Consider the following 25,159-nt stretch of genomic DNA (forward strand, 5'->3'; position numbering starts at 1 on the left):
TTCCCTACAGAGTTGTGGTATTGGTTAATTGCCAAGATACAATTGGTGGAAGAAATGAGCAAAGTGATACGGAAGGGTGATCCCACAGTACCAGCAGCACGTGCCTTCCTTGCAGTGAGGTTTGGCAGCTGCCTTGCCCCATTAGGAGAACAATGCTTCCAAAGTCTTAGAAAGAAAAATAGCATTAGGAGACTGGTGCAAGAGACAGTATCTTGGCATCTGGTAATGGGAGAGATACAGGCATACTTACAACATGAGGGGTGAAAGGCTGGTGTCCTAGGTATTTCCTGTATGAACATCAAGCCCTGTCCTTTTGAATTTGAGTCTCTTCATGTGCCTTTCTCTAGGCCCAGACAGCAAACTTGGTGCTGGAAGATGGGACCAAGATGAAGGGCTATTCTTTTGGCCATCCATCCTCCACGGCAGGGGAAGTCGTATTCAACACTGGTCTTTCTGGGTAAGGCAAAAGCAAATGAGGTATGAGCACCAAAACTTCTCTGAGAGCTTGTTGAAGTGTGAAAGCTGCTTTTTCTAAGGCCATAGGGTCCTGACCCAAGCATGCAGTGTTCTGTATAAGAAAACACCATGGTCCAAGGTCACAGAGAGAGAGAAAGTTAATGAAGAGACTTCAGACAGTCCTCTTGTATTACAGGATTTGTGGTGAGGAGCAACTTTAGTGAAAGACAGACATAAATGAGTTAGTGAGGTATGTAGGGTAGGATATGTAGGTAGGGTAGGTATGTAGGATCATTGTCCATTGAAATGCAGCCATTGCTGAGCCAGAGCAGAGGAGCTGTCTTTGTTCTCCCTCCAGTACTCTGATCAAATATAGAGGTTTGAAGCATCTGTAACCTTCTGGGTAATGCAACTTGGCTTCTGAGTGCAACATTTTTAAATCCTGAGGCTCTCGAGTTGGTTACCTGTACGGCCCATCCCTTATGACATTTGTTGGCTCATACAACAGTTGAGGATGCATTATAACACTGTGCCCATTCCAGCTAAAGGGTAGGATCAGATTCATGCCTAAGGTAGCATGGTTCCTTGTCCTTTTGAGTGGCAGAAACCCATGGCTGGCTTAGGATAGCAGCCAAATGCTGCTCATGCTTTTACTGAACTTCTTGAGCAGACAAAATCTGCCCAGAGTAATGAGGCTCTTTGTTAGGAGAGGGACATGTCTCTGGGGAGATGAGACAGCTCAAGTTGTTGGTGCATGAGATTTTCCTGCAGACATGGAAAGCTGTTCCTACCCAGCTGCCTTGGACTCCCCAGATTCTGCTCTCCTTTGGAGGAACCAGAACTCACAGGGTGAGCTTTTAAATTATCTCATTGGTGAGAATGTTAAATTGCTGCGGAGGGAAATCTGTTTGCAAAGTTTTACATTAGGAGGCAATTATTTAAGTATTTTGACAGCACTAATTACTGGCTGTGTTAATATACCTGCCAGCAACAAACTGTTTAATATAGATCAGAATGATGGAGGGCACCAGAGTTCTCTTCTTGGTCACAGATTATGGGCAATAAATCTTGTCACATCACTAAAGTCAAGGAGGACCTGATGGATTAATTTCCTCTCCAGGTGTTACTGTGGCAGCAGAAGCTGTTTGCCAATTTTCTAGTTATTTGTAGATAGGATGCCTGTGAAAGAGATCTCTCTTCTGTGCTGAGGAACATATGGACATGGAGGGAACATTGAAAATGTGACGTTGTATCTTCAGAATGCCTTCCAGGAGCATGACCTTGATTGTTTTTTTCAGAGAAGGGCAGGTAAGAGTTTGCAGCTCTGTTGCAGATCATAGGAGTGACAGTCCAGGGATTGCTGTCCAGTGAGACAAACCCTGTAGCTCTGCTTAGTTCTTCTAAGCACAGAGATCAAAACCTTGTGTATCCAGAGGAAACCAGGCACCTCTTTTCATTGACACAGTGAGAGGCTAAGTGCCTGCATGAAGGAGGTGACCAGAGTTGGGACCTTTTCAAACTATCTGGGCACATGGCAGTTTGTCACTATAGGGAGCAAGAGGGCAGCAGGGATGTGATTTTGCTAGTGCTGCTGTTAAGTCTCCAGCCACTGCTTTCTTTGAGGTGGTTGTTTCTAGACTCTGAGAGGGGTCAGCATGGACTTTATAGTGAGATGATTAGTATGTTGCTCTGCACCTTGCCTCCTCATTTAGACTCCCATGTTCTGGTTCATGTCATAGAACCAGGAGGCAAAGCACTTTATGTGTGTACAGCTTTCAGGCTTGAAGTAGCTAAAGCTGGCTGAAATGTTGTCATATTACTCTGGAATAGGGCAGAGAGCAGTGTTTTGATGGTGAAATGTTGAATTTTCAGTAGAAAAGCATGAAAAGGATGAACCTTTCAGAAACACTTGTTCCCATCTGCTCCTCTGTGCTCCACAAGGCCATGTGCCTGTTTAAAGGACCTTGTGCCCTAGTGCAGATCTGTGCCTTCGTACTCCAGCCAAAATCAGTGGCTCTCTGTCCTTGTTTGTGGATTACAAATAACATCCAAAGGTTAATTGCAGCTTTGTTATTAACAAAGGGTCTTTTGGAAGCATAACTAAAGGCAGGCTGAGGGAGCTGGGGTTGTTCAGCATGAAGAAAAGAAGACTCAGCGGGGACCTTCTAGCAACCTTCAGGTGCCTGAAAGGGACCTATAAGAAGGCTGGTGAAGACCTGTTCACAAGATCATGTGATGACAGGACAAGGGGCAGTGGTTTTAAGCTATGAAAGGGTAGATTTAGGTTGTACATTAGGAAAAAGTTCTTTAATATGAGGGTGGTGGATCACTGGAACAGGTTGCCTGGAGAGGTGGTAGAGGCCCCATCTCTGCAGACATTCAAGGTCAGGCTTGATGGGGCTCTAAGCAGCCTGGTCTAGCAGATGATGTCCCTGCTTGTTGTAGGGATGTTGGACTAGATGACCTTTAGAGGTCCCTTGCAACCCAAGACATTCTATGAGTCTATGCCTGGGAAGGAGAGAGCAATGCCAAATGTGCATGTGCCGAGTGCTCGCTTGCAGTTCTGTGATCACACTGCGCTTAGCGTGGTTGTTCACCTGCAGCAGGCAGTATATGTCTGAACAGCAGGAGAGGCTTCCTGAAAACTATTTCGTGGCCATTATCCACTCAACACATCATTTCTCACAACTGGCTGGTGTGCTGTCTTGTCTATATTTGCCTCCAAACACTCCAGGTTTCATGAAGAGTTTCCCTATGTTTGAGAACTAATCATCTGGCAGTAAGTCTGATGTTCCTTAAAAATTTCTCTTGTGACTTGCTGATATCTAGTAGATGGCTGGAGTTGCTAATTATGTGTTGTTTAAACAATAATGACAATAATAGATTATATTTTCTGTAGAGTGGATTTATCCTCAAGTGTCTTTATGTATTTGACTAAATATTTATGTGGATAACTTCATCTGCTGCCAAATTACAGCTGCTGGTGGGTTAAAAGACAGCAATTGTTTAATGGGTTGCTGCAACAGTGTGCCTCAGCTTAAGGGAGAAAGCAAAGGTCTACATGTTAGTTTGAAGCTGAAGGATAGGAGCATGGGCATGTAGAGGATATTTACCCTGCTCTCCCTTTGGGGTTGAAAGTAAGACTGGATCTACTGGATCCAGAGTTGATACTTTGCAAAATCCTAGTTTTTATCCTCCACTGCAGAAGAATGTTCCATCATGCTTTTAGATATCTCCTTCCTGGGCAGTTACAGCCCTGTACCTCTCAACACCTGCAAGCTCCAGAGTGGGGATGGGACCAAGTCCAGCAAGCAGCTCTGTTGGCTTGTCAGTTTGAGGTCTCTATTGTCACTGAGAAGGTTAAGTTCTTACACCACATGGGGGAAGGAAACAGCAGTGACAAAGCACTGCCCATTTGAGGTAGCCAGGGAATGGCTAAGCCCCAGCTGGTATCTGTGGACCAAGCGATATGCCAGGCACTTACTGCAGTTCTGTGATCACTTTGCATAGTTATATATGTTAAATCACAAGGAGTCTGAGTTCGTTAATAGCTCCTATGCTTTTCTTAAATGAAACATGAGAAGTCAAAGCTTTCCTTTGTTCTCAGTGTCAAATGTGTAATCATAGGTGGTAAAGTCAAGGGTGAATCACAGGTGTGTTTGCTTTTATACTGAGGATGCTTTCAAAGACCATTTTTTTGTGGTTTTGTCATATGGGAAGTCAGATCTGTCTGGGTTTCACCAGCTTTTTTGTTTTCCTTTCAAGTCCAGACTAATATACTTCTTCATCTAGATACACTGAAGCCTTGACAGATCCCAGCTACAAAGGACAGATTCTTACACTGGCAAATCCCATCGTTGGGAATGGAGGAGTGCCTGACACGACTGCTTTGGACGAGATGGGCCTCAGGAGGTTTCTGGAGTCTGATGGGATCAAGGTAACAGTGGGAGATGCAGAGGTGATCAAAAGATGGTGCTAGCAGGCTGTATGTGTATATGTGCACAAGAGTTTACTGGCACACTCATAGAAGTTAGATGGAAGTAATGATACTTAGTCTTTCTTTTTCTTCTCCTGGATATTGTTCTTTGGAGGAATGGTGGCAAGAGATAATCCACCTTGTTTTCTGTCCCAGGCCTTGTGCTATCTGGAAGTGGTATATTTCTCAGCAGTGATAGACATGCTACGGTTTTTGTGAAGTGCTGTGCTGGATGGCTGTATTTCCACATTCCCTTCTATCTCATTTATCTGTGTTTGCCCAGGTCTGGTTGGTACAGACTGATCAAATGCCTGAGAGAATGAGACGTTTCTGTGTACTGAGACTTTTCTCTATGTAACTGTACTACCAAAACAGGGGAGGTGACAATTGTGTGAAGAAGGCTTTAAGTACTAGTGCAGGAACAAGTATTTATGCTGTGGTGTCAAGAAATATTAGCCAGAAATAGGGATGTATTCATGCAGTGATACCAGTATGGTAAAATGAAACAAAATCATGTAATTTCAGAACTGGTAAAATGCTTAATCTGTCCTGAGGTGAAACGACTGCTTTATAAGCTATGTCACTCCTCTGGAAAATGGGAGTTGACTTTTGAAATTAAATGCCACTTAAAATTAAAAAACTTTCTTAAACAAAAAATAAAATAACATTTTGTCTTGTCTTAAATTTCCATTACTTTCTAACAGGAGTTTCCTCAGTTCAATGCAATTGGCAGCTTTGGTTACCTGGAAGCCACATGATTCTGTGAATTTCCTAAGTGGCCCAGATACAATCATGACAGAACACTGAAGTCTGTACGCCTTTGCCAGAAACCTGTGGTGTGCACTCTACCTGTGAAGACACAGCTTTGCTATCTTTTGGTTATACAAAGGTAGCCATGCTGTGGCTGGCCCGCCCCTTGTCCTGCCTGTGATATGGTTTGCAGTGGATGAACAGTGAAAGCTTGGAAGGTACAGGGCAAGTACTGAGTGACCCTTCAGTGCAAAACGAGGTTTCTTCTCTCTGCAGGTTTCAGGTTTGCTGGTGCTGGATTACAGCAATGAGTACAGCCACTGGCAGGCTGCTAGGAGCCTGGGAGAGTGGTTGCAGGAAGAACAGGTGAGCAATCTAAGGGTAACTACTTCATGAGAACAGATCTGAATGTATGGGAACAGGGGGCAAGAACTGCTGGCTTTGAGATGGTAACCACTCTTCTTCTCAGATGTCTTCACCAGCCTGTACTGGACTCATGCTGTGTTCCTTAGTTCTCTAGTTCTTCAACTACTTCTCTTTTTCAACTTGCAGTGGTATTCCCAAGTTCTGTCCAGAAGGAATGATCGTTAAATGGAGATGTTTGGTTCTCCACAAAAACAATACACAATAGATTATATTCTGTTCTCTCATCAAATGTTTCTGTAGTGCTGCTCCTAGTTGTTCATGATCACAATACATGTTAGCTGCTAGAACCCCACTGACTTGAAGCTGTGGGAGTCAAGGATCAGTCATAGACTGCCACTGGCTTATGATGTCTGGGAGATTTAGGTGCTCATAAATAAGATAAAATGGGGCTCAGGAGTGAGACAAATATTTGTCATATGGGCTTTTTATTTTTTGCTTTTTAGTGCAGAAACTAGATTTGAAGAACTAAGCTATTTATGAGTGGCAACAGGGAGGGGAAGTGAGGCAGCCTTGGTAATAGTGCTGCTGAGAGCCAGAGCTCCTTAAACAAGGACATGTTTTACTCAGCAAAGTGTTCTAGTTGCTTTCTTCATCTGTCTTATCTGATTGTTTTCTAGCCTAGCCTTCTCTTGTGTTTTCTTCAGGTGCCTGCACTGTATGGGATTGATACCAGAATGCTCTCCAAAGTAATTCGTGACAAGGTATGATCTGCTTCCCTTGATCCAGTTGCATTAACCTTGGTGTTGCTGGGCCCTTTTTCTAGCAGCACAGAAAACCTTGGGAGTTAGGTTACTGTTGGGCTGCCTTGACCTCAGCGGCTGCTCAGGTCCCTGTGCTCTTCCAAAAGCTGTGTCTTCTGTACAGCTGAGGCAAAGCCCTGGGAGTCCCCTCTCCTTGGTTCTGCTCCGGGTTTCCTTTTCTACATAAGGGAACCAGCAGAAGCTGATATAAGTGAAAGGCCTGGGGTGGCTGTGTCAGACACAACAGGTAGTAGTGTCAACTACGTGTTGCTTCAGGTAGTAACAGTCAGAGAGAACAACAGCTCGCTGTGAAATAATGTGGATAGTAGTTCACAGCACCACCTTTGGTCAGGGGAAATTCTCCTGAGGGACAAAGAAATGACTACAGTAACCTCAGGTGCATTCCTAACTCAGTCTCATTTTCTTTGGCTGAAGCCTGTTATTATTTTTAACAGTAATTACCTTCCCCTGGTTTCCAGGAGCTGACAATTGAAGAATGTGAGGATGATGTTACTGAATGGAGGTTAATGTTCAAGTAAATGTTTCACACTGGCTAAAACAGTGATCAAAGCAAGTCTGGATGTAAATGTGCCTTGAAGGCTCTTCTTTTGTATTGGATTATTTGAAGCTATCCTTTTTTTAGGTGATCATTTTGCAGCCTGCAGTCCAAGCCCTGTAGAAATGAATTCTCAGAGAAAGATAGGGTATTGTCCTGCTTTTAGGGACAGCAGGCAAGTGCAGTTTAATATGATAGAAAACATTAATACATTTTATATTTTCTTGAGATGTACAGTTTAATGAATCAGCAGTTCTTTCGTCCAAAGTCAACAGGCTTTCAGTGCTTGTCCTGTAACTTAACAGTGTATGGTAGGAATGCCCATTTTAGTGGGACTCTGAAAGCCCATTGGTTTATGGCTTTTAAGATAGTACATAATGCAGTCTTTCCTCCCAGTCTTCTCAGGCTGAAAAATACAGTGTAGTATTTTACTCCATGGTTGTTTATTAATTGGGGGGGTGGGCTTCATTATGATAAATGCAGAAATGAGCTATGACTTGTTAAATGGGATTCTAAAGGTAAATGCAGGGCACCATTTGTTTGAATAATCCAACAGCAAGGTAAGACAGAGTTCCAGTTTGAGACTAATGGCTTTAGGGCTTGGTCATCAGTGTTGATGGGACTAACTTCATGGTGGCACTCAGCAGTTGCTGTGGTTCCCAAGAACCTGCCTTGTTTCAGATGGTGTTGACCTTTTCAGCGCTGCTGCACACAAAGCAGCCTGGAGTCGCATTTGGTGTGAGGTGCTACTTAAGAAGAGACAGAATGTCAGCCACTGTTAAGAACAAAGCTCTGTTTTTAAAACTTATCCTTAGTTGTATATGGGGCAGTGCATGATGCTGGCTCTTTCTTGCCCTAGGAAAATGGCAAGGATACTTCAGCTATGGCCAACCATGGAAGTATCTCTTGGAAGTACTGCTAAACCAAATAAGCAGTTCTGGTGTGCATGCTGGCCTGCTATCCACAGGGCAAGCTGAGTTTAATGTTTTTTTTCATGAAAGTGTTATTTGTTAGAAGTTACAACAAAACATTAACTTCCTCTGTGGTACCTTCCCCGTCCATCCTTGAAAAGTTCTGCATTGCACACCCTGTCTTCATGCTGAGACAAAGTTAACCCTAGGTTAATCCTCCTTATTTCAGGATTTGGGCAGAGACAAACCAGGAATTTTTCCACTGAGAACTCTAATGAGCAGAAGTGGAGAAGGACATGCTGATGGAAGAGCAAGAGTGTCCTAGCTTCTGTTAGGTGGTAACAACAATCTAGAGAAGAACTTGCTAGAGATTATTTTTTTTTTTTAACAGCTTATTCAGAGAAGAGCTAGCTCTGCTGACCTGTCCCCTACATGGCTTTGCCTTACCCCACCTCTGCTGCCTCATAGCTGTCCACAAGAGGTGGCTGAAGACCTCACAGTGGGTTTCCAAAACCAAAAAGCTTCAAACTGCTTTGTTGATTACTCCCAGATCTATGCAACAGTTATTTAGGGATCAGAATTCTGATCAACTTGGGAGACAATCTATTTTGCTGTCTCTTGACAGCTTTCCAAACTGCCTGTTAACAAATTTTACTGCTGACAGTGCCTTTGCCCTCATTGAAGGATTTTAAGCAGATTTTTGATACTGAGGTAGGCTCATAAACTTCTGAAGATGGTAGAAATTATTATAAGCTGCCAAGAAACAATCTCTGAACAGCTGTTCCAGTTGCTGTGCCTGTCAGCACCTTGTCCCAATGTTCACAGCTTCTCCCTTGCTCGTGCTTTGTTGTTTACTGGTGCATTTCCACAGGGCACAGTACTTGGGAAGATTGAATTTGAAGGTCATCCCATGGAGTTTGCAGACCCAAATAAACAAAACTTAATTGCAGAAGTTTCAACAAAGGTGAGAAGTTCTCCTGTGGACTGAGGGCTGAGCTCTCTGGGTGGTGAGTGCTCCCCATTTGCCCTGGGAATCATCCAGTCTTGCTAAACAAACTATTTGGGGACCTTTTCTAAACCATATGCCTTTCTAGACCTTTGAAGGACTGTTGTCTCAACATAATTCCCATGGAATTCCCGTGGCTCCTAAGTTGCAGTGTTGAAGACATAAAATGAACTGTGTGAGCTGGTTTAGTCTGAACAGTACCCTGCTCAGAGGACTGTGTATTACAAAGACAGGATTGAGAAATATTTGTGATACAGTTATATCTAGTAAATGCTGGATATTTTCAAACATATAAAGAATTAATAAAAAGAATAGTTGCTTTCCTTAAATACGTTTTAGGAGAGCTCACAATGACAGTCGTTGTTAAGGTATGATTTTGTTGAGGTGATTCCAGAAGAGATTTCTAGATTTCAAAAAGAGACCTGGTTAGGGATCCCCTGGATCTGATAGTGCTGGCATTAGCTGGTTTGTCTATGGGTAGATAGAGAACAGCAATTAAGTTTGTACTGTTAGCCCGGCATGCAAATTATGTTTGACCACAAGCTGAGAAGAACATTACAAATCACAAGGATGTATCAAACCTGGCCCATACTGAAACCAGTAACTATTCTTGTTCCAATGCAAGGGTTAATGTCTTAAATTGTGGACCCTTTGGAGATATAATTCTGGGATAAAGAGTGCCTTGGGTGCTTAATCCCATTGACTGAAGTTAGAACTGAGTGTACGAGTCCCTTTTACAAACTGAATGCTTACTGTGGTGTTTGCAGCTCCCTCAAGATAAGTGAGGCTCTGGAAGGGCTCTTCCAGTAGTTGCTTGTGTCCTGTTCTGCACACAAGCTGGGGTGTTAGTGGCATGAGTGCTTGAGGGTGAGCAAGTGGGAATTTGAAACACAGTCTCCATCCAGGCTTGGATTTACAGTAGTAACTGGTTACCTGGAATGCCATTGGAGCACAAAGCAAATCTTCAGGAATCTCACCAACTCATGTGAATGCCTCTACTCTATTTTGAGTTGAGTTGATACACAGAAGGGTGGAAATTGCTTATTTAGGTTATGGTCCATGATTACAAGATGCAGGTGAAGTTGTTTTGAGCAGTAACCCAGAAATAGGTAAGATTGCTGATGCTAAACTCTGCAATTAGTAAGACAGAATTACTGTAAAGATGCTGCAAATAGCTTCTAAAAGGAAAATATAAGATTAATGGAGCTTTGGTGGCCTCATTATATTAATAAGTTCATTTTATAAGCTTAAAAAAGCAACATCACAAATAAAGCTAAAAATGAAGTGAGCTGTTCAATGTTGGTAATTACTGGACATGATAATCTATAACAGCTATTTTCATGCAAGTCAGGATACAGGAACCTGCGTGTCAGTTGTACCTTAAGATTGATTGATCTTTTATTTCCCCCCAACCTCCCCACCTTCTTTAGATGATAGTGCTATAGACTCTGTTTGCTAATGTTGCCTGTACAGGGCAGGAAATGTAGCAAACTGTCAGCATTTTGCAGGAACCTCTGTTAGAGATGCATTTTGGTGTATGTGATGGTCAGGGTCCCAAAGCAGATGAGAGGTATTTAACCACCTGAAGCTACAACATCACTTCTATCCACACATCCAGCCGCATACACTCTTTTTGTTCTTGGCATTATTGCCAGCAGGAGTTTGAGCTGCTGAGGAGTTTCTCCTTGACTGCTGGCTCACAACCTTCCCACATCATCCTTTCAGACTGGGACAGTTTTTTACAGGCTGTGCAGTGAGCAGATGAGGGAAATCCTCTGGCTTTAGAAGGAATATAATTTAATAAATCTAGATCCCAGTCTGTTTTCTGTCTAGACATGCTCTTGGCCGTATACAGGGGTCAGTGCTCTGCAGCACAGAGGAATAGTAACTGTGAGAGGAGTGTGTGCGTGGGTGTGAATGTTGTGAAGACAACAATACCTAAAATCAGTCTTGTCAAAGGAATTGTTCTAACAAATCATAGCCTAATTAATTGGACAGGGAAGAGTTTTGATAGTGAGGTAATTAAAGTTCCTCAAAGCAGTCTTGTCCCACAACTCCCTCTGGCCATTGAAACAGCCAAGGAGAGAACCTTTGAGAGATCTTGTTGCTTCATTATGTTGTGAGGAATTGAGGGGTCTCCGAAAGCCCTTTTAGAAAAGGAGGGTGAGTTTTTCTTAAGGGACTCTGGCACATGGTACTAAGTTAGTTACTGTGAGAACTAGGCACCTTAATCTTCTTGAGATTTTTGAAACCCACTTCTCAGAAGCCTGAAGGACAGCAGGTAGAAGATCCACACAATTCCTGTGCAGTGATACAGTTCCACCATGGACTGTGGTAACATTACTGGCTCTGTGCAGAGCCATGTCATCAAAGGTGGTTTAGGGACAGTTCGCAGTTCATGTGCTGCAGCTTGAAACTTTTTAGTCAAGAGGCCTGGCTCCTTGTATCCCATCTCTTTCACCCTTGTTCCTGACATGATAGTAAGTAATTCCTGATGATGGTCAGACCTGTCCTCACTCATGACATGCTGTTGCATCCTAAAATCTCTTCATCTTAATCTTTGAGAAGATAAAAGTAAAAATAAGAACTGATTTAGGATAATACAGAGGAAAGAGTTGTAGTATTCTGCTAATAAACTTCATCTTGGGTTCCCTGTAGAGGGGATATTTTTCCTTCTGTCTGGTTGTAATCCTTCTATGAAAAGATTCAGTTCATCACCCAACATCAGCATATTTGACATGGATTTTAGCATCTTTTCATAAAGGGGCCCAGCTGTGAAATACAAATGCCAGGGAAGCTGATTAAAAGAGAGTTATTTAGTTGTTTTTTTCCAGTGATGCATCGTAGAAAAGAAAAGCCACTTTGGATGAAGTACACTTATCAATATCAGCTTTAAGAAGCTGACCGTAACTGAAGATAAGCAGAGAGTTTGTTTTTAGAAGGAAGAAGGCTGCCTTACGTGCTTAGTGATGAAAAACATCTTAGCATGGTGCTACCTGCGGTCAGGTAATGAGTAAAACTATTCAGGAAGCTTCAGAAAGCAGCTGTCCATAAATAACCTTGCATTAGTGCTACAGCTCTCTGACAATGTGTGTGGGTGTTGCAGTGTCAATGGATGTATCACATATGGTCATTTGACTTCATGGTCTTCCATGCTGATTGTGACCAATAGATAAGTGTGTGTACAAAGCATAATGGTCCAGATTTGGGACTGGTGTCAATATACTTTGTGGGATTGGTTAAGGAACATGAGCTGGAAGAGAAGTGTTATCTGCTGGAGAGCAGTGTAGAAGAAAGGTACCTGGGGGTCCTGGTGGACAGGAGGATGGCCATGAGCCAGCAATGTAGCCAAGAAGGCCAGTGGCATCCTGGGGTGTATTAGAAAGGGTGTGGTTAGTAGGTCAAAGGAGGTTCTCCTCCCCCTCTATCCTGCCTTGGTGAGGCCACATCTGGAATATTGTGTCCAGTTCTGGGCCCCTCAGACAGGGAACTGCTTGAAAGAGTCCAGGGCAGAGTCACAGAGATGATGAAGGGAGTGGAACATCCCCCTTATGAGGAAAGGCTGAGGGAGCTGGGTCTCTTTAGTTTGGAGGAGAGGAGACTGAGGGGCAACCTCATCAAAGTTTACCAATATGTTAAGGGGGAGTGTCAGGAGGATGGATCCAAGTTTTTTTCAGTGATGTCTTTTGATAGGACAAGGGGCAATGGATGCAAACTGGAGCATAGGAGGTTCCATGTAAACATCAGAAAAAACTTCTTTCCTGTGAGAGTGACAGAGCCCTAGGACAGGCTGCCCAGATAGGTTTTTGAGTCTCCTTCTCTAGAGACATTCAAAACCCGCCTGGAAATGTACTTGTGTGATGTGCTCTAGGTGACCCTGCTCAGGCAGGGGGGTTGGACTAGATGATCTTCAGAGGTCCCTTCCAGCCCCTAAGATTCTGTGATATATAAAACTGTCAGGTCCATATGAACACAGGGGTGCTCAGTGGGGTGCTTAGCGTGGTGTGTACTGCTGTGCTGCACTGGAGATCAGTTCTAGTCACATCTCAGGGAAATGAGGGAGTCACCATCTGTGCAGGTGTTCAAAAAAATGTGTATATGTGGCACTTTGGAACATGGTTTGGTGGGCATGGTGGTATTGAGCTGACTGTTGGATTTTATGATCTTTAGAGGTCTTTTCCAACCTTAATGATTCTGTGATTGTATGATTCTTTGATCCCCAGCTGTGCTGTGCTTTTGTCTGTCTGTGACTAGTCTCAGGGTGGTGTTTAATGTGATGGAACTGTAGCTGATGGGAAGTAGCCTCGTTTCACTGGCATCAGCAGGATAACTTCAGCTCAGAATCTCTTGCCATGTATCTGGTATTTCTCTTGGGCTGCAATAATCTGTGAGAACTGGCTTGCTGCTTCACTGCTAATGAGGTGAAAGACAGGAAAAAAGCTTGTCATTAGCTATGGAAACAAGTGATTTCTTAGAGATTGCTGTTACTGCTGTAATCAACAGTATATAAAAGAGCATTATTACTTCTACTTTCCCAGAAAAATGAAGGAAGGGCTAATGTCTGCAGTACTTCTGGAGATTGCCTTTTAAATTGGTTGTTAAGTATCAGTTGCTGCATGTTGGTGAGAAGTTATTCTACTCTGTATCTTAGGGTCAGGGGGGTGATCTGACATTTAGAACATGGTCTGTTTTTTTTTTATAGGAAGTCAAGGTTTATGGCAGAGGGAATCCAATTAAAGTCATAGCTATTGACTGTGGGTTGAAGCACAATGTGATCCGTCTGCTGGTAAAGGTAGGGCAGAGCTTTGTGTCTTTCATCTCTTGTTTTGCTGGCAGAAAAGCCTCATGTGTATTCACTAGCCTTCCAGCTGGACACACCCATTCTAGTAGCAGTTTCCTACCTTAAATTAAGTACATTTTTTAGGATGATTTTTTTTATGGACTGGGAGGTGTTCTCTGAACATGGTACGTTGCATTGAGGGGGTAAGGAAGAGGTCCTGTGCAGCAACCTCTCAACTATGAGAATTCCTACAAAACCTTTAAAAAGGCAAGGTACAGTGTCTCCAAACAACAAATGAGGAAGTCATCCCAACATTGTAAAAAATAAATAAATGGCAGGAAAAAGTCTGCAGTGAGGGTGATGAATGGCTGACATGGGCCCAGACAAGTTGGGGAATGCCAGTCCTTGAAGATACTGAAAACTCAACTGACAAATGCCCTCAGAAACCTGCCCTGAAGTTGAAGTTACCCCTGATTTGAGCAGGGTTTGGACCAGGTAACCTCCTCAGGTCCCCCCAGCCTGAGTTATTTTTTAATGTTATGATTCTGTGAAAATCTTTTCCTGTTGTTAACACTGTCATGTAGCAGTCCTTCCTTCCTTCTCTAGGCATGTGGGAGGAATGAACGCAGTGTTCTTTCATTCTCTAGATGTACAGGCTTTCCCTGTTTCTGTTTTTTAGTTAGTGTGGATGTTCATCTCATTTCTGATGTGCAGAACTGCTTCTGCCATATCATAAAATAAGCTTGTCCAGCCCTGTTTTAGCAGTTAGGATGAATGTAAAAGTGTAACTTTATAACTGTGTAAAAGTGAACATAATTTACATGCGTGCATACACACTCATTTTTGCATTCAATTTTTTTATATATCATCAGTGACTTTTAAATAAACTTGACAAGCACTGAGGTGGCTCAGAGAGGCTAAGTCTACCAATTTTGTGAAAATAATCTGGGCAGACAGTGGAGAAAAGCCTCATCATTGTCCCTGATGAAATAAAGACTAATCCAAACTCAGCCTCTCAGACATGAGAGCATAAGAACAACCTCCTGACACAAAAGCATTTGTTCCCCTTCACTGCTTATTTTTCATTCCCTTGTTTGTTTTTTTGTTTGGTTTGTGGTTTGGTTTTGTTCTTGTTCTTTCCCCAGCGAGGTGCAGAAGTGCATTTGGTTCCATGGGACCATGATTTCACCAGCATGGAATACGACGGGCTTATAATTTCTGGAGGTCCAGGGGATCCCATGAAGGCCCAGGAGGTGATTCAGAATGTCAGAAAGGTACCATGTAATAGCCATAGGCCAGTTATTCTTGTTTATTTGCCTTTTTTCAACTGCCAGATCACTATTTACAACAAGGCCATACAGATCTCAGTGAAACCTATAGTAAAAATGATAACCCTGATTGCCTTTAAGTACCCTGTGCTCTTTCAGGACCTCTGTGACCTTGTGAAAGAATAACCCTGTTTTCACACTACTCTCATATGATATAATGTCATGCACCATTTGGCTCTAGTGCTGAGTGCCATTGCTTTTTTCCCTGGAGTAGACTGAGACATCAAGCTCTGCTCTGAGGCTTCTCTCTGAAGCAGAGAAGAGGAGGCATCTTTGCTTTACAGGCTGTTGCCACCCTTGCATTCAGCTTGTTCCCAAGTCTGTGTGGCTGCTGTGATGGAACTAGCATGGTTAATGCTGGAACTGCTGAACAGAGACACTCCAGTATCTCTTCAAAACCTTTTCATTTTAGGTCCTGGAGAGCAATCGCCCAGAGCCCTTGTTTGGAATTAGCATGGGGAATCTAATCATTGGAATAGCAGCCGGAGCTACTTCCTACAAGATGCAGATGGCCAACAGGTGTGGCAGCTCTTCTGCTTCCCAGGGCTCAGCATTGGGATCAGCTCAGCATTGCAAAAGGCTGCAGAGCAGCAGTGCTTCACTTCTGAATTGCTTTAATGGGAGTTAGTGTGGCAGTCACATCACTTCTTCATTCCAGGCATTCTCCTTCCTTTTACTTTAAACTGCCATGTCATTCATCGCCTTTTTTGAGGGTGATTTGAGAGTTTGTGGTCTAATTGATCCCCATCAAACTGAAGGCTAGCGAAGTTTCTCTTAGGATTTCTCTTTTTGAGATAGGCTACCAGTATGGAGCAGGTACTCTTAAGTGCTATATATAGCCCCTCAGTTATCAGCTCTTCTTGATTGCAGCGTTTGGCCCCATCTAGCATTTTCATCTCCTGTTCTCTGATCCTTCTTTTTCAGAGGGCAAAACCAGCCTGTCCTGAATGCAGTGAATGGACAGGCTGTCATCACTGCTCAGAACCATGGTTATGCCATTGACAGTTCTACCCTCCTGCCTGGATGGAAACCTCTCTTTGTGAATGCCAGTGATCAAACAAATGAGGTGAGCTCATGCACACAGCAGCTTCAGGTGAGCAAAGGCTCCATCTCACTTAATTTAACCTCCTGGAAACTTGCTATTAGACAGTTCATTATCAGTACTAAACTTCATGATCTGACCATCTACTTCACTTGGGGCCCTGCCTTACAGCCCCAAAGGGGGTGAACCATTACCACTGTTCTCCATACCAGCCCAAAGGGTGGGACTGCAACAGTGACATTATGATTTCCCTTGAACCTGAGCCTTCCTCAGCCTTCCTCATCCTCCTCCTCATCCCTGAGCCTTAGAGACTTCTGTGGTTTACCTGCCAGTAGTGGGGCTCTCTGGGTTACTCTTGCCTTGGGGCTGGTGCCACAGCTTTGTTTTGTCAGTTCTGTGTTGGCCGGTGCAGAAGAGCAATAGTACTGCAGTATAATTTGCTATGTTATTGGAAATAGAATTCCAGAGACTGAAATAATAAAAGAGAGAGGAAGTTACTTCTAGAGAACTACTTAAAGGATCTTAGGTAGAGGTTTCATGTCAAGTGACATCCATGTAATGAAGAAAATTTTAAAAATGCCTGGCATCTGCAGGTTCACAGCTGAGCAGGGAGAAGCATAGAAAGGAAAGCAGTATCCCATAGCTCAGTTTTGACAAGGTCAGACAGACATTGACACAGATCTCAGGCTTTGAAATTGCTTGTTTTAAGTCTTGTCCATTAGGCCCAGTGTTGTACAAGTCAGTGAAATCTTGTTATTTATCAGAAACTCACTGAAAAAAACCAGTATTCTCAAAAGCAGTTTCTGCCATGGGAATATTCCTCTGGGTTGTTGTGTATAAATGCAGCACATGCAAGCCACGGAGTGAATGTTTTTACGTTATTTGTATGTAACTAGAAGTAACATGAGCATTCAGGGAGAATGTGACAGACTTGTGACATTCTCTGAGAGCAGAGCCTCATACCATAATGGATCAGCTGTGGTCAGTAGCTCACCTCTCATCCCTGTCCTGAAGCTCTGGACGACACTGTTGCTCTCTAGGAGATGTTGAGACTCCTTTGTCAATCCCCAAGGGGAGCGGGTTATATCAGAATGGTTTTTTCCTGGGTTCCCTCTTAAGGGACTTCTCTGGTTCCATCTAGAATCAGGGCTCATAAGCAGTGACAGCTACAGGATAGTGTCCCAGAGGGCTATGCTGTTTGGTGCTATCAGATCACACAAATGGGAAGTCAGTTTTTCCTGGCTCCAACAGAAATTACAAGCACTGTCTCAAAACTCAGTCTAGGTCCTTCATAGCTACTGTTTGCCCAGAGCAAGTGATGAAGTGATTCCACTTGATCACAGGCCTGGCAGTGACCCAGGGCAGAGATCATGTGCAAGGCCCTGTGTCAGTATTTGAAGTGAGTTACGGAAGTAAAAAGCGTGACCTAAACCTGTCTCTTCTGTAACAGAACCAAACAGATCAGGATGGTAAAACCATTCATTCTGTAACAGCCTTGTCCAAGGTGATCTGTTCATGCTATGTTTTTCTTCCCTGCTTGTTGCAGGATTACGTCTGGAGGGAGACTAGTCTGTCTGCTCTCTTAAGTACTTAGTGCTTAGTAGTGTTTGCTGTTGTAGTGAAAGTGATGTCTCCACTATGCTTCTTGCCCACCCACAGCCCAGTGGGTTCTACAAGCACTGGAGTGTTAGCAGAAGAGCAAGAGGCTCAGTGACTCCCCAGATAAAACATTGTTTGAAGACTGGGAATGAAATGGGTGTCAATTTGTCAGCCCCTAGAAACACCCCAGTCCTTTGACCTTCAGTGCTTTCAGGGGTAAGACATGACTTTCTGTTCTCTTGCCTTCTTGTGAGGAGGTATCTAAGATGATTGTTTTTATTCCTGCAGGGAATTATGCATGAGACCAGACCGATTTTCACAGCTCAATTCTACCCAGATGCAAATCCTGGGCCAAGAGACACAGAGGTACTGTATGAGGGTCTATCTGTTCTTGCTTTCACATGGTCTAGGGAATGCAGACATGTCTCAGCTACGGTGGCAAGTCTTTATCTTGGTGATGGGCCTGAATCTTGGTTTTGGACATGTCAAGATCCTAACAGAGGACCCAGTCATGCATCGGCTTGTGTCTGCCTAGTTTGATGCACAGCTAATTACAATCAGCAACAAGGCATCTGTTGGCTTCTGTGTGTTTTGGATCAGTAGGTCCATTCATATGATGTGTATACTTTGAGTCCTGATGGGATTATTTGTGTGTTGGAAGTTACTGAAGTGCTTAAGCCTTTGCAGGATCAGTCTCAAATCTCTTGTACCTGGGGTGATTGCAAAAGGAAAAGGATTTTTCTTAACAGAAAAAATACTAGCCAGATGCTTTGTAATAAAATCATTAACTTTCTAATGTATTTCAGTTCCACTTTCAAATTTTATAATTACTGTGGAGTTATGCAAATGGATTCACACTTCTTCACTCTGCTTCTCCTAAGTGAAATGAAATTTGAATCCCTCATCTGTGACTTCGCATAAATTCTGTAACAACTGGTTGCGTAGTCACAGGGTATGACCAAGAAGCAAGAGGAGATGTGGAAGGCAGAGGAGGCATGTCTGAACATAAATAATTTAGCATTTCTTCAAAGAGAAAGATGGAAGAAGACATACAAGTGCTTATTTGAACTTTAATTTGATGATGTTGATTAAATCTGCAAGTAAATCTCTTGATATCAAGAGGTTTCCTGGCAATCTGATCAACTAGTCAATCTCAGGGAACTGAAGACCACCTTCAGCTGTGTCTTTTCCAAGTCTGTGCATTCCCACTGCTGAGATGGTTTTGCTGATACAGTGCCTGTTCTGCTAGGCTCTCAGGACCCCTCCACACTCCTTCCATAGGTGTGTCCCAGCAGCCAGCTCCAGGGACTGTGTGGACAGAGGCTCTGCAGGTGTGGGGTCAGATGGGGATCCTGTCCCACTGTCTTCAGCTGCCCACATGCCAGTGGTGGTCACCTTGCCTCTCCTGCCTGGCCTGGCTGGAGGAAACTTTTCTCACATCTAATCCTTGATCGCCTCTGGAAGGACAATACTGATTTAGTACAACTCATGTCTAGATATACCTGTTCACATCCCAGCTTTGTAGCAGGCTTCATTCCAGATGGATTTCTTGAGCTAGCTAAGTGTATGGTGCTCTGTATTTTAGCTTTAATGTGCACTCAGTCATTACACTGCCAGCTATACACAAGCAGAGCACAGAGCTGTGATTTATATGTGTTTTCTTCCTGTTATGGCCTCACTTTCTGGAATGCAGCTTTGTCAGATATGTCAAAGTTGTTAAATAAATTTCAAATAATGATGCCTTTTGATCTGATGGTGTAAATATGCCTTCTGAAGGCAATAAAGCAAAGTTGATTGCTTGAACTCCTAAATGGGTTGGTTTTTTCCTTCTTTGCTTGCCATTTATTTAACACCACTTTGGAGATTAAATACATGCATTTATTTTTCCTAGTTCCTGTTTGATTCGTTTATTTCACTGATTAAGAGAGGGAAAGGTACTACCATTTCCTCAGTCCTGCCCAAGGCTGGAGCAACAGCTTCCAGAGTTGAGGTAAGTGTTCATGTACTAGTTATTAATGCCTGCCAGTGAGACTAGGAGCTAATTCATTCCTACTGAACCCATGGCACAAAAAGCTGACCATGGTAGTCAGAGGAGGCTTCCTTTAAAAAAGGCCTGTTAGCTGCCTGTCTCACAGTCATCACACGTCTTGTGTTATTAACTCACTTTTCTTTGAGAAAGTTTTAAGATGTTTCCTGAATTATTTCTTTGCAGTTCATCCAAGAAGGCACTCATAGCAGTATGTGAGGTGCCCTGGGATAATAAAACCATGAGATTTTGTGCTACCAGCATAATACTCATTCTCGGCTGCTTAGCAAATAAGTGTAAATTTCCTAGCTTGAGCTGGGTTTTGCTGTCTTAGAAGGCAGCTGGACTTTGTGGGCAGTCAAAGTGAGGCAAGGTTGTCTATAAGCACATGATATGATTAATGCATTTATTGTATGCCCTGGGAATGAGTTGTGTGTTTCCCTAACCAGAAATAAATGGGAGAGGTCCAGTAGAAATATTCTTAGAACTAAAACTGCAGTGGTTTAGGAGGTGATTTTTCTTCCCTTTTTAGAACTTAGATTTTGTAATTTGATACTGTCAGTGTTGTACAGTCTCTGTTATTTCAGCATCCGCTACCATGGGACTGGTATTTTTCATGCTGTTTTGACACTTTTAGGTCTCCAAAGTTCTCATTCTAGGATCTGGAGGTCTGTCCATTGGCCAGGCAGGGGAATTTGATTACTCTGGATCCCAGGCTGTGAAAGCCATGAAGGTGAGAGCATACTCTGCAAATACGAACATCATGTGATTTAATTTCCCTTTTCACAGCTAACTGTGATCATCCAGCTGTGGTGTCAATTACAGTAATCTTAAATATAATCTGGGATTGCTCTGGGTTGGTCCAGGTGTTACAACACATCTTGTATGTGCTTTTGTGTCCTGTGTTGCTGTTGCTGGCTACTAGTTCAAACTAGCCAGGTCATCAAGAAAATAAGAACGAGTTAGGATTGGAGGATCCCAGAGTTGGTGAGTGCAGATAATGACCTGAGTTGTAGAGGAGGTAGCTCTCCCTGATTTTCTCTATTGTCCTTCAAATTCAGCTCTATTTGTGGAAGAAAGTGGGTTTTTTAATGATAAATCTCCCTAGCTTGATGTCCTACAGTGTCCTTTCCTTTCCCATGGTCACCAGCCAGCTGCTCTGATCTGCAGGCTAAGCAGCCACTCCAGCAGCAGCGCTTACACTCCCTGACCTTCCCTCTGGCAGTGTGATTTATAGTTGTATGCAAGAGAAAAGGTGGTTGGTCAGTGACTGCCAGGGGAAAGCTGCAGAGCATGGGGGCAGGGGGAGAGAACAGGGACAATAAATAGGATATATTTCATTCCTTTTAGACTCTCTTTTTTGTTTGTTTTGTTTTGTTATTAATAATCTGCAGTGATTCTCACTGCTGGATATTCTGATTCATTCTGCTATGTCCTGCTGTTCTTCCTAGTCGATGGGATGCCAGTTCATTATAAGAAGGTGCTGCTGTTAATATTCAATCCTGTGCAGTTGAATGGGTGGCACTTTGAAAGACTGAAATCCCGTGGATCTGGGACTTCCCCAGGCAGTGAATTTGTATTTGCAAGAATGTTCATGAAAGGCAGGAACATTCACTGAAAAACAAGGCCTGGAAGCCTCTGTGAACAATAGAGAGGGGCTTGTGGTCACCTGAAAAACTTCCTGCATTATTTGCTGTGGGGATTCTGGTTGAAATACAGGTGGATATTACACAAAAACAGGAATGGAGTGCCCCTGGAAGATAAATTCACTGTTTTAATTAAGTTGCAAGAAAGGTCTTCAGTCAGGATGGGTGACCATTGCATAGAGTGCTACATGCTTATAGAAAAATTAAAAAGGCAGAATTTGATGCAAGGAGTTGCAAAGGCAAACAGGAAGTGGATTAAAATCTAGCATCCCAAACAGTTGGGCCAAGCAATGTTATATGAGTAAAATCTGTGTATCCTAGCACAGTGAGCATTAACTCTGTCATTAATTACCTTGCTCGTCACTGCTGGCTTGTCCTTAAGACACCTTGCCCCAGATAAGTAGGAATGGAAGGGCTGAGATGTACAGATACTCCAGTTTATACCTCTCCCTCCCTCATTCATTGTAACAGAATGATAGCTATGAATTTCTGAATACATTTCTTAGGGAAGAATGTTTTGATCAGAAATTTACCTTATTCCCTCAGCACTTCCATGAAAACTAACCAGTTTGGGATCGTTTATCCAAATCCAAAATATTTTTCATAAGGATTGTATCTCTTCTTTCCTTTCCCTGTTCCAAATATTTCCAAGGAAAGTGTGCTTCAGTGAAACAATTCAACTTTTCATGAGAAAAAAAGTTAACAGAAACTTACAGCCACTCTTTCAGGCAGTATTTTAAGATATCAGAGGAAGGAGAAGAGAAGTTATCTAATACCTGAAATGAGCAGTGAGAATCCCACTGCTCCAAGTGAGCTAAATATTTGTTCCCCCAAACCAGTGGGTCAAGTAATCACTAAATTTACACAAACACATAAAAACTTCATGGCATTTTCATGCTTCTTGTGAGCTAGGGGAAAACAGCAATTTCTGTCCTGGTCCCAGGAACACTTCCATAATACTTCCTCCAGGAATGGCTGGCTTAGTCTCCAACCTTCTTGTTTCTTTCTACTGTTTTAAAAAATCTCATCACAGTTTCTGTTTTTAATGAGAGCCATTGTTATTTCTTAACCTCCACAGCTTCTGTGTAGCACATGTTTCTCTTAAAAAGTATTCTGCATCTATAAATTAGCAGTTTGGAAATGGTTTGCTTGTTTGTGCAAGTTTATTGCCTTTCAGAAAGTTGATGGAGATGGGAATGAGTTCCTGTAAAAAGTAATACAAAGCAGTAATACAATCTTCTTTATCTGCTTGTGGTTGATGTGGTGTTAGTGGTTTTTTTTAAGCTTGCCCACATTCTGGTCTCATCATTATTAGCAAAACTTGGCTGGCTTCCTCATTATGCACTAATATTTCAAGAATGAGGAGAGTTGATCTGCCCAACTGTGACTCAGACTTTCCTGTTAATGAGCAAACTGTAGTGAATTTCTGTCTAGGCAAAAGAGTGGCAAAACTCCCATTGGTATAGCAGGAAACAGATAAGCTTTATCTTCACTCTACCTCAGTGTCTTGTGTGTGAGGAAACACAAGGTGAAGTTTTGTCTAGCCTTTGTCTTCCATATAGAGGTAGTTTGTCTTTCAGTATGTGCGATACCAAATACAAAGGTTATGGGACAAGATTTTTCAAGTGATAACACAAGGAAAATTAAAGTATCTTTTTGGAGAGTCAAAGCAAAAAAATGTATACTTGAACTGTTAGTAGCCTGTGCAAAAATCTGAGAACTACCTGGAAGCCCATGATGAAAGACCTACTGCTTGGCAGGAGGAGATGGGGTTTTGATTATTTTTTCCTTTGTCCCTTTTCTTCTGACTTCCAACAGAAGACAGACATAATGATGCTCAAATTTGTGCCTGTCTCACCTAGGTACTTCCTAAATGTGTTAAACAATTTCAGCCAAATGCCTGAATCTGTTCCCTCCAGCTGCATAGACAGGCAGAGGCACAAAAGTAAATAATTGGCCTCGGTTCATCCTGGTACAAGATACCAGAAATCCCTTATGGGAGACCACATAAGGAGCCAGGCTTTCTAAATTCTGATGTTGGTAAATTGCTTTTTGAGCCCCATCTCCTTGCTGATGCTCTGATAACTCTTTTTTTATCCCCACGTATGCCTAGTTCTAATGCAGATCTTTATTTTTTAGGAAGAAAATGTGAAAATTGTCCTCATGAATCCCAATATTGCTTCAGTGCAGACCAACGAGACTGGCTTAAAGCAGGCTGATGCTGTCTACTTCCTCCCCATCACTCCACAGTTTGTCACAGAGGTCATCAAGGCAGAGCGTCCCGATGGATTAATTCTGGGCATGGGTGGCCAGACTGCTCTCAACTGTGGTGAGTAAGATACAGGTGCCCAGGCAGCCAAAATCATGGTTTTCACCACGTGTGCAGCAAACTCTGCAGACATATCTCCTGCCTCATTTGTTGACCTAAGTGATGCAGGCAGAGAGACTGACCATGGGGGTGTGAGTAATTGCTAAGCTGTGACCACAGCATCTCGTTGTTGGTTCTGGATGCTTCCAAGCAATTAATATTTCCTGCTTTGCAGATTAAGTCTTTGTTTTTGTAGCTGAATTCAGGCTCTTCAGACCACCTTGAGGCAGAGATCCAAAAGAAGACTTGGTTTAGCTGCTTGCAGCAGTGTCTAGCCATGTTACTGATGATGGCTAAGCAATAACTTTACTAATAGCCCCAGGTTGCATAGATCTTTAGGACAGAAACTTGCATGTTGTGGTTCTGAGTTCTAATACTTGTAAAATCAGCTGTTGATGAGACCAGACAATTTGTCAGCTAGTCAGATATCTTCCAAATACTTTCTTCTTCATCTGCCATCAGCCCTTAAAACTGGGGCTTTGTTTACTCTACAGGAGTTGATCTCTTCAAGCAAGGAGTCCTTCAGGAGTATGGTGTAAAGGTCCTAGGTACATCCATTGAATCCATCATGGCTACAGAGGACAGAAAGCTTTTTTCCCATAAACTGATGGAGCTGAATGAAAAGATTGCTCCTAGCTTTGCTGTGGAATCGGTAAATCAGACAGTTTTAAAGATATGATTCCTATTACTGTTGCCCATTTGAGTTATTAAAAAATACAGTTCTGGTTTTATTGAGTGAAAGTTGAATGAAACTGTGGCTACTGTAGTTTGCATGCTCTCGTCAGCACTACACAGTGATTGATGCTGGTTCACCATGATTTAAAATGAGTGAAAATGCAATTACGCACTTGAAAGGCCTAAGCTAATTTACCCATTGACAATGCCAGTGAATTAGGTTGGGGTGACTACTGTGCTGCAGCACAAAAATATATAACATGTCAATGGCTACTTTTTTTGGGGATAAAAAATCTTGCACAAACTGTTGAAGGGGTTAGTTCATGCTGAAGTCTATGAAGACAGATCATGTAAGGACATTGTCCATGGAAACACAGCAAGGACAGAAGTCACCTCCATGAGTCCATGTTCCAGTTTTCTGCTGTTTGGCAGAAAAGCAAATGTTGCAAAGCCAACTTTTATTTCTTTAATTTTATCTTCAGACAGCTTAGTGTCTTACTGATGGGATTTCCAGTTAACCGTGTAAACAGAGTTAAAGGCTTTGTTCATCTCAATTGTTATCATATCTCTGAAATGCATTCTCCTCTCTCTTAAGATTGAAGATGCTCTGAAAGCAGCTGAAAAGATTGGCTACCCAGTCATGATACGTTCTGCTTATGCCCTTGGTGGTCTGGGGTCAGGAATAAGTCCTGACAAGGAAAGTTTGGTGGACCTTGGTATGAAGGTATGTCTGCAGTTGAAAGCTCTGGGAACAGTGCCAAACATCTGATTTTCTTAGATGTTCTTCTAATAGTCATGGACACTGGCCTACTTTTCATCTTGGCTGTAAAATGTTAGCCTGATTCATCCTAATGTCCTCCTTTCATAATTCCTG

General features: G+C 42.7%; 1 protein-coding gene across 1 annotated transcript in view; it reads left to right on the top strand.

Annotated features, from left to right (window-relative positions):
• CPS1 (carbamoyl-phosphate synthase 1, mitochondrial) overlaps positions 1 to 25,159 on the top strand; it is a 92,280-nt gene that overhangs the window by 7,721 nt on the left and 59,400 nt on the right. Inside the window, exons 2-16 of the mRNA XM_009996927.1 lie at positions 348 to 457; positions 4,249 to 4,393; positions 5,459 to 5,548; positions 6,253 to 6,309; positions 8,687 to 8,779; positions 13,524 to 13,613; positions 14,747 to 14,875; positions 15,342 to 15,448; positions 15,854 to 15,995; positions 17,859 to 17,936; positions 19,462 to 19,560; positions 20,234 to 20,329; positions 23,382 to 23,571; positions 24,105 to 24,262; positions 24,881 to 25,009. Of these exons, the coding sequence (XP_009995229.1) occupies positions 348 to 457; positions 4,249 to 4,393; positions 5,459 to 5,548; positions 6,253 to 6,309; positions 8,687 to 8,779; positions 13,524 to 13,613; positions 14,747 to 14,875; positions 15,342 to 15,448; positions 15,854 to 15,995; positions 17,859 to 17,936; positions 19,462 to 19,560; positions 20,234 to 20,329; positions 23,382 to 23,571; positions 24,105 to 24,262; positions 24,881 to 25,009 (1,713 nt within the window). The remainder of the gene's footprint in view (positions 1 to 347; positions 458 to 4,248; positions 4,394 to 5,458; positions 5,549 to 6,252; positions 6,310 to 8,686; positions 8,780 to 13,523; positions 13,614 to 14,746; positions 14,876 to 15,341; positions 15,449 to 15,853; positions 15,996 to 17,858; positions 17,937 to 19,461; positions 19,561 to 20,233; positions 20,330 to 23,381; positions 23,572 to 24,104; positions 24,263 to 24,880; positions 25,010 to 25,159) is intronic.

This window comes from Chaetura pelagica, unplaced genomic scaffold, assembly GCF_000747805.2.
Source record: "Chaetura pelagica isolate M959 unplaced genomic scaffold, ChaPel_1.0 scaffold300, whole genome shotgun sequence".
Classification (NCBI taxonomy): Eukaryota; Metazoa; Chordata; class Aves; order Apodiformes; family Apodidae; genus Chaetura; species Chaetura pelagica.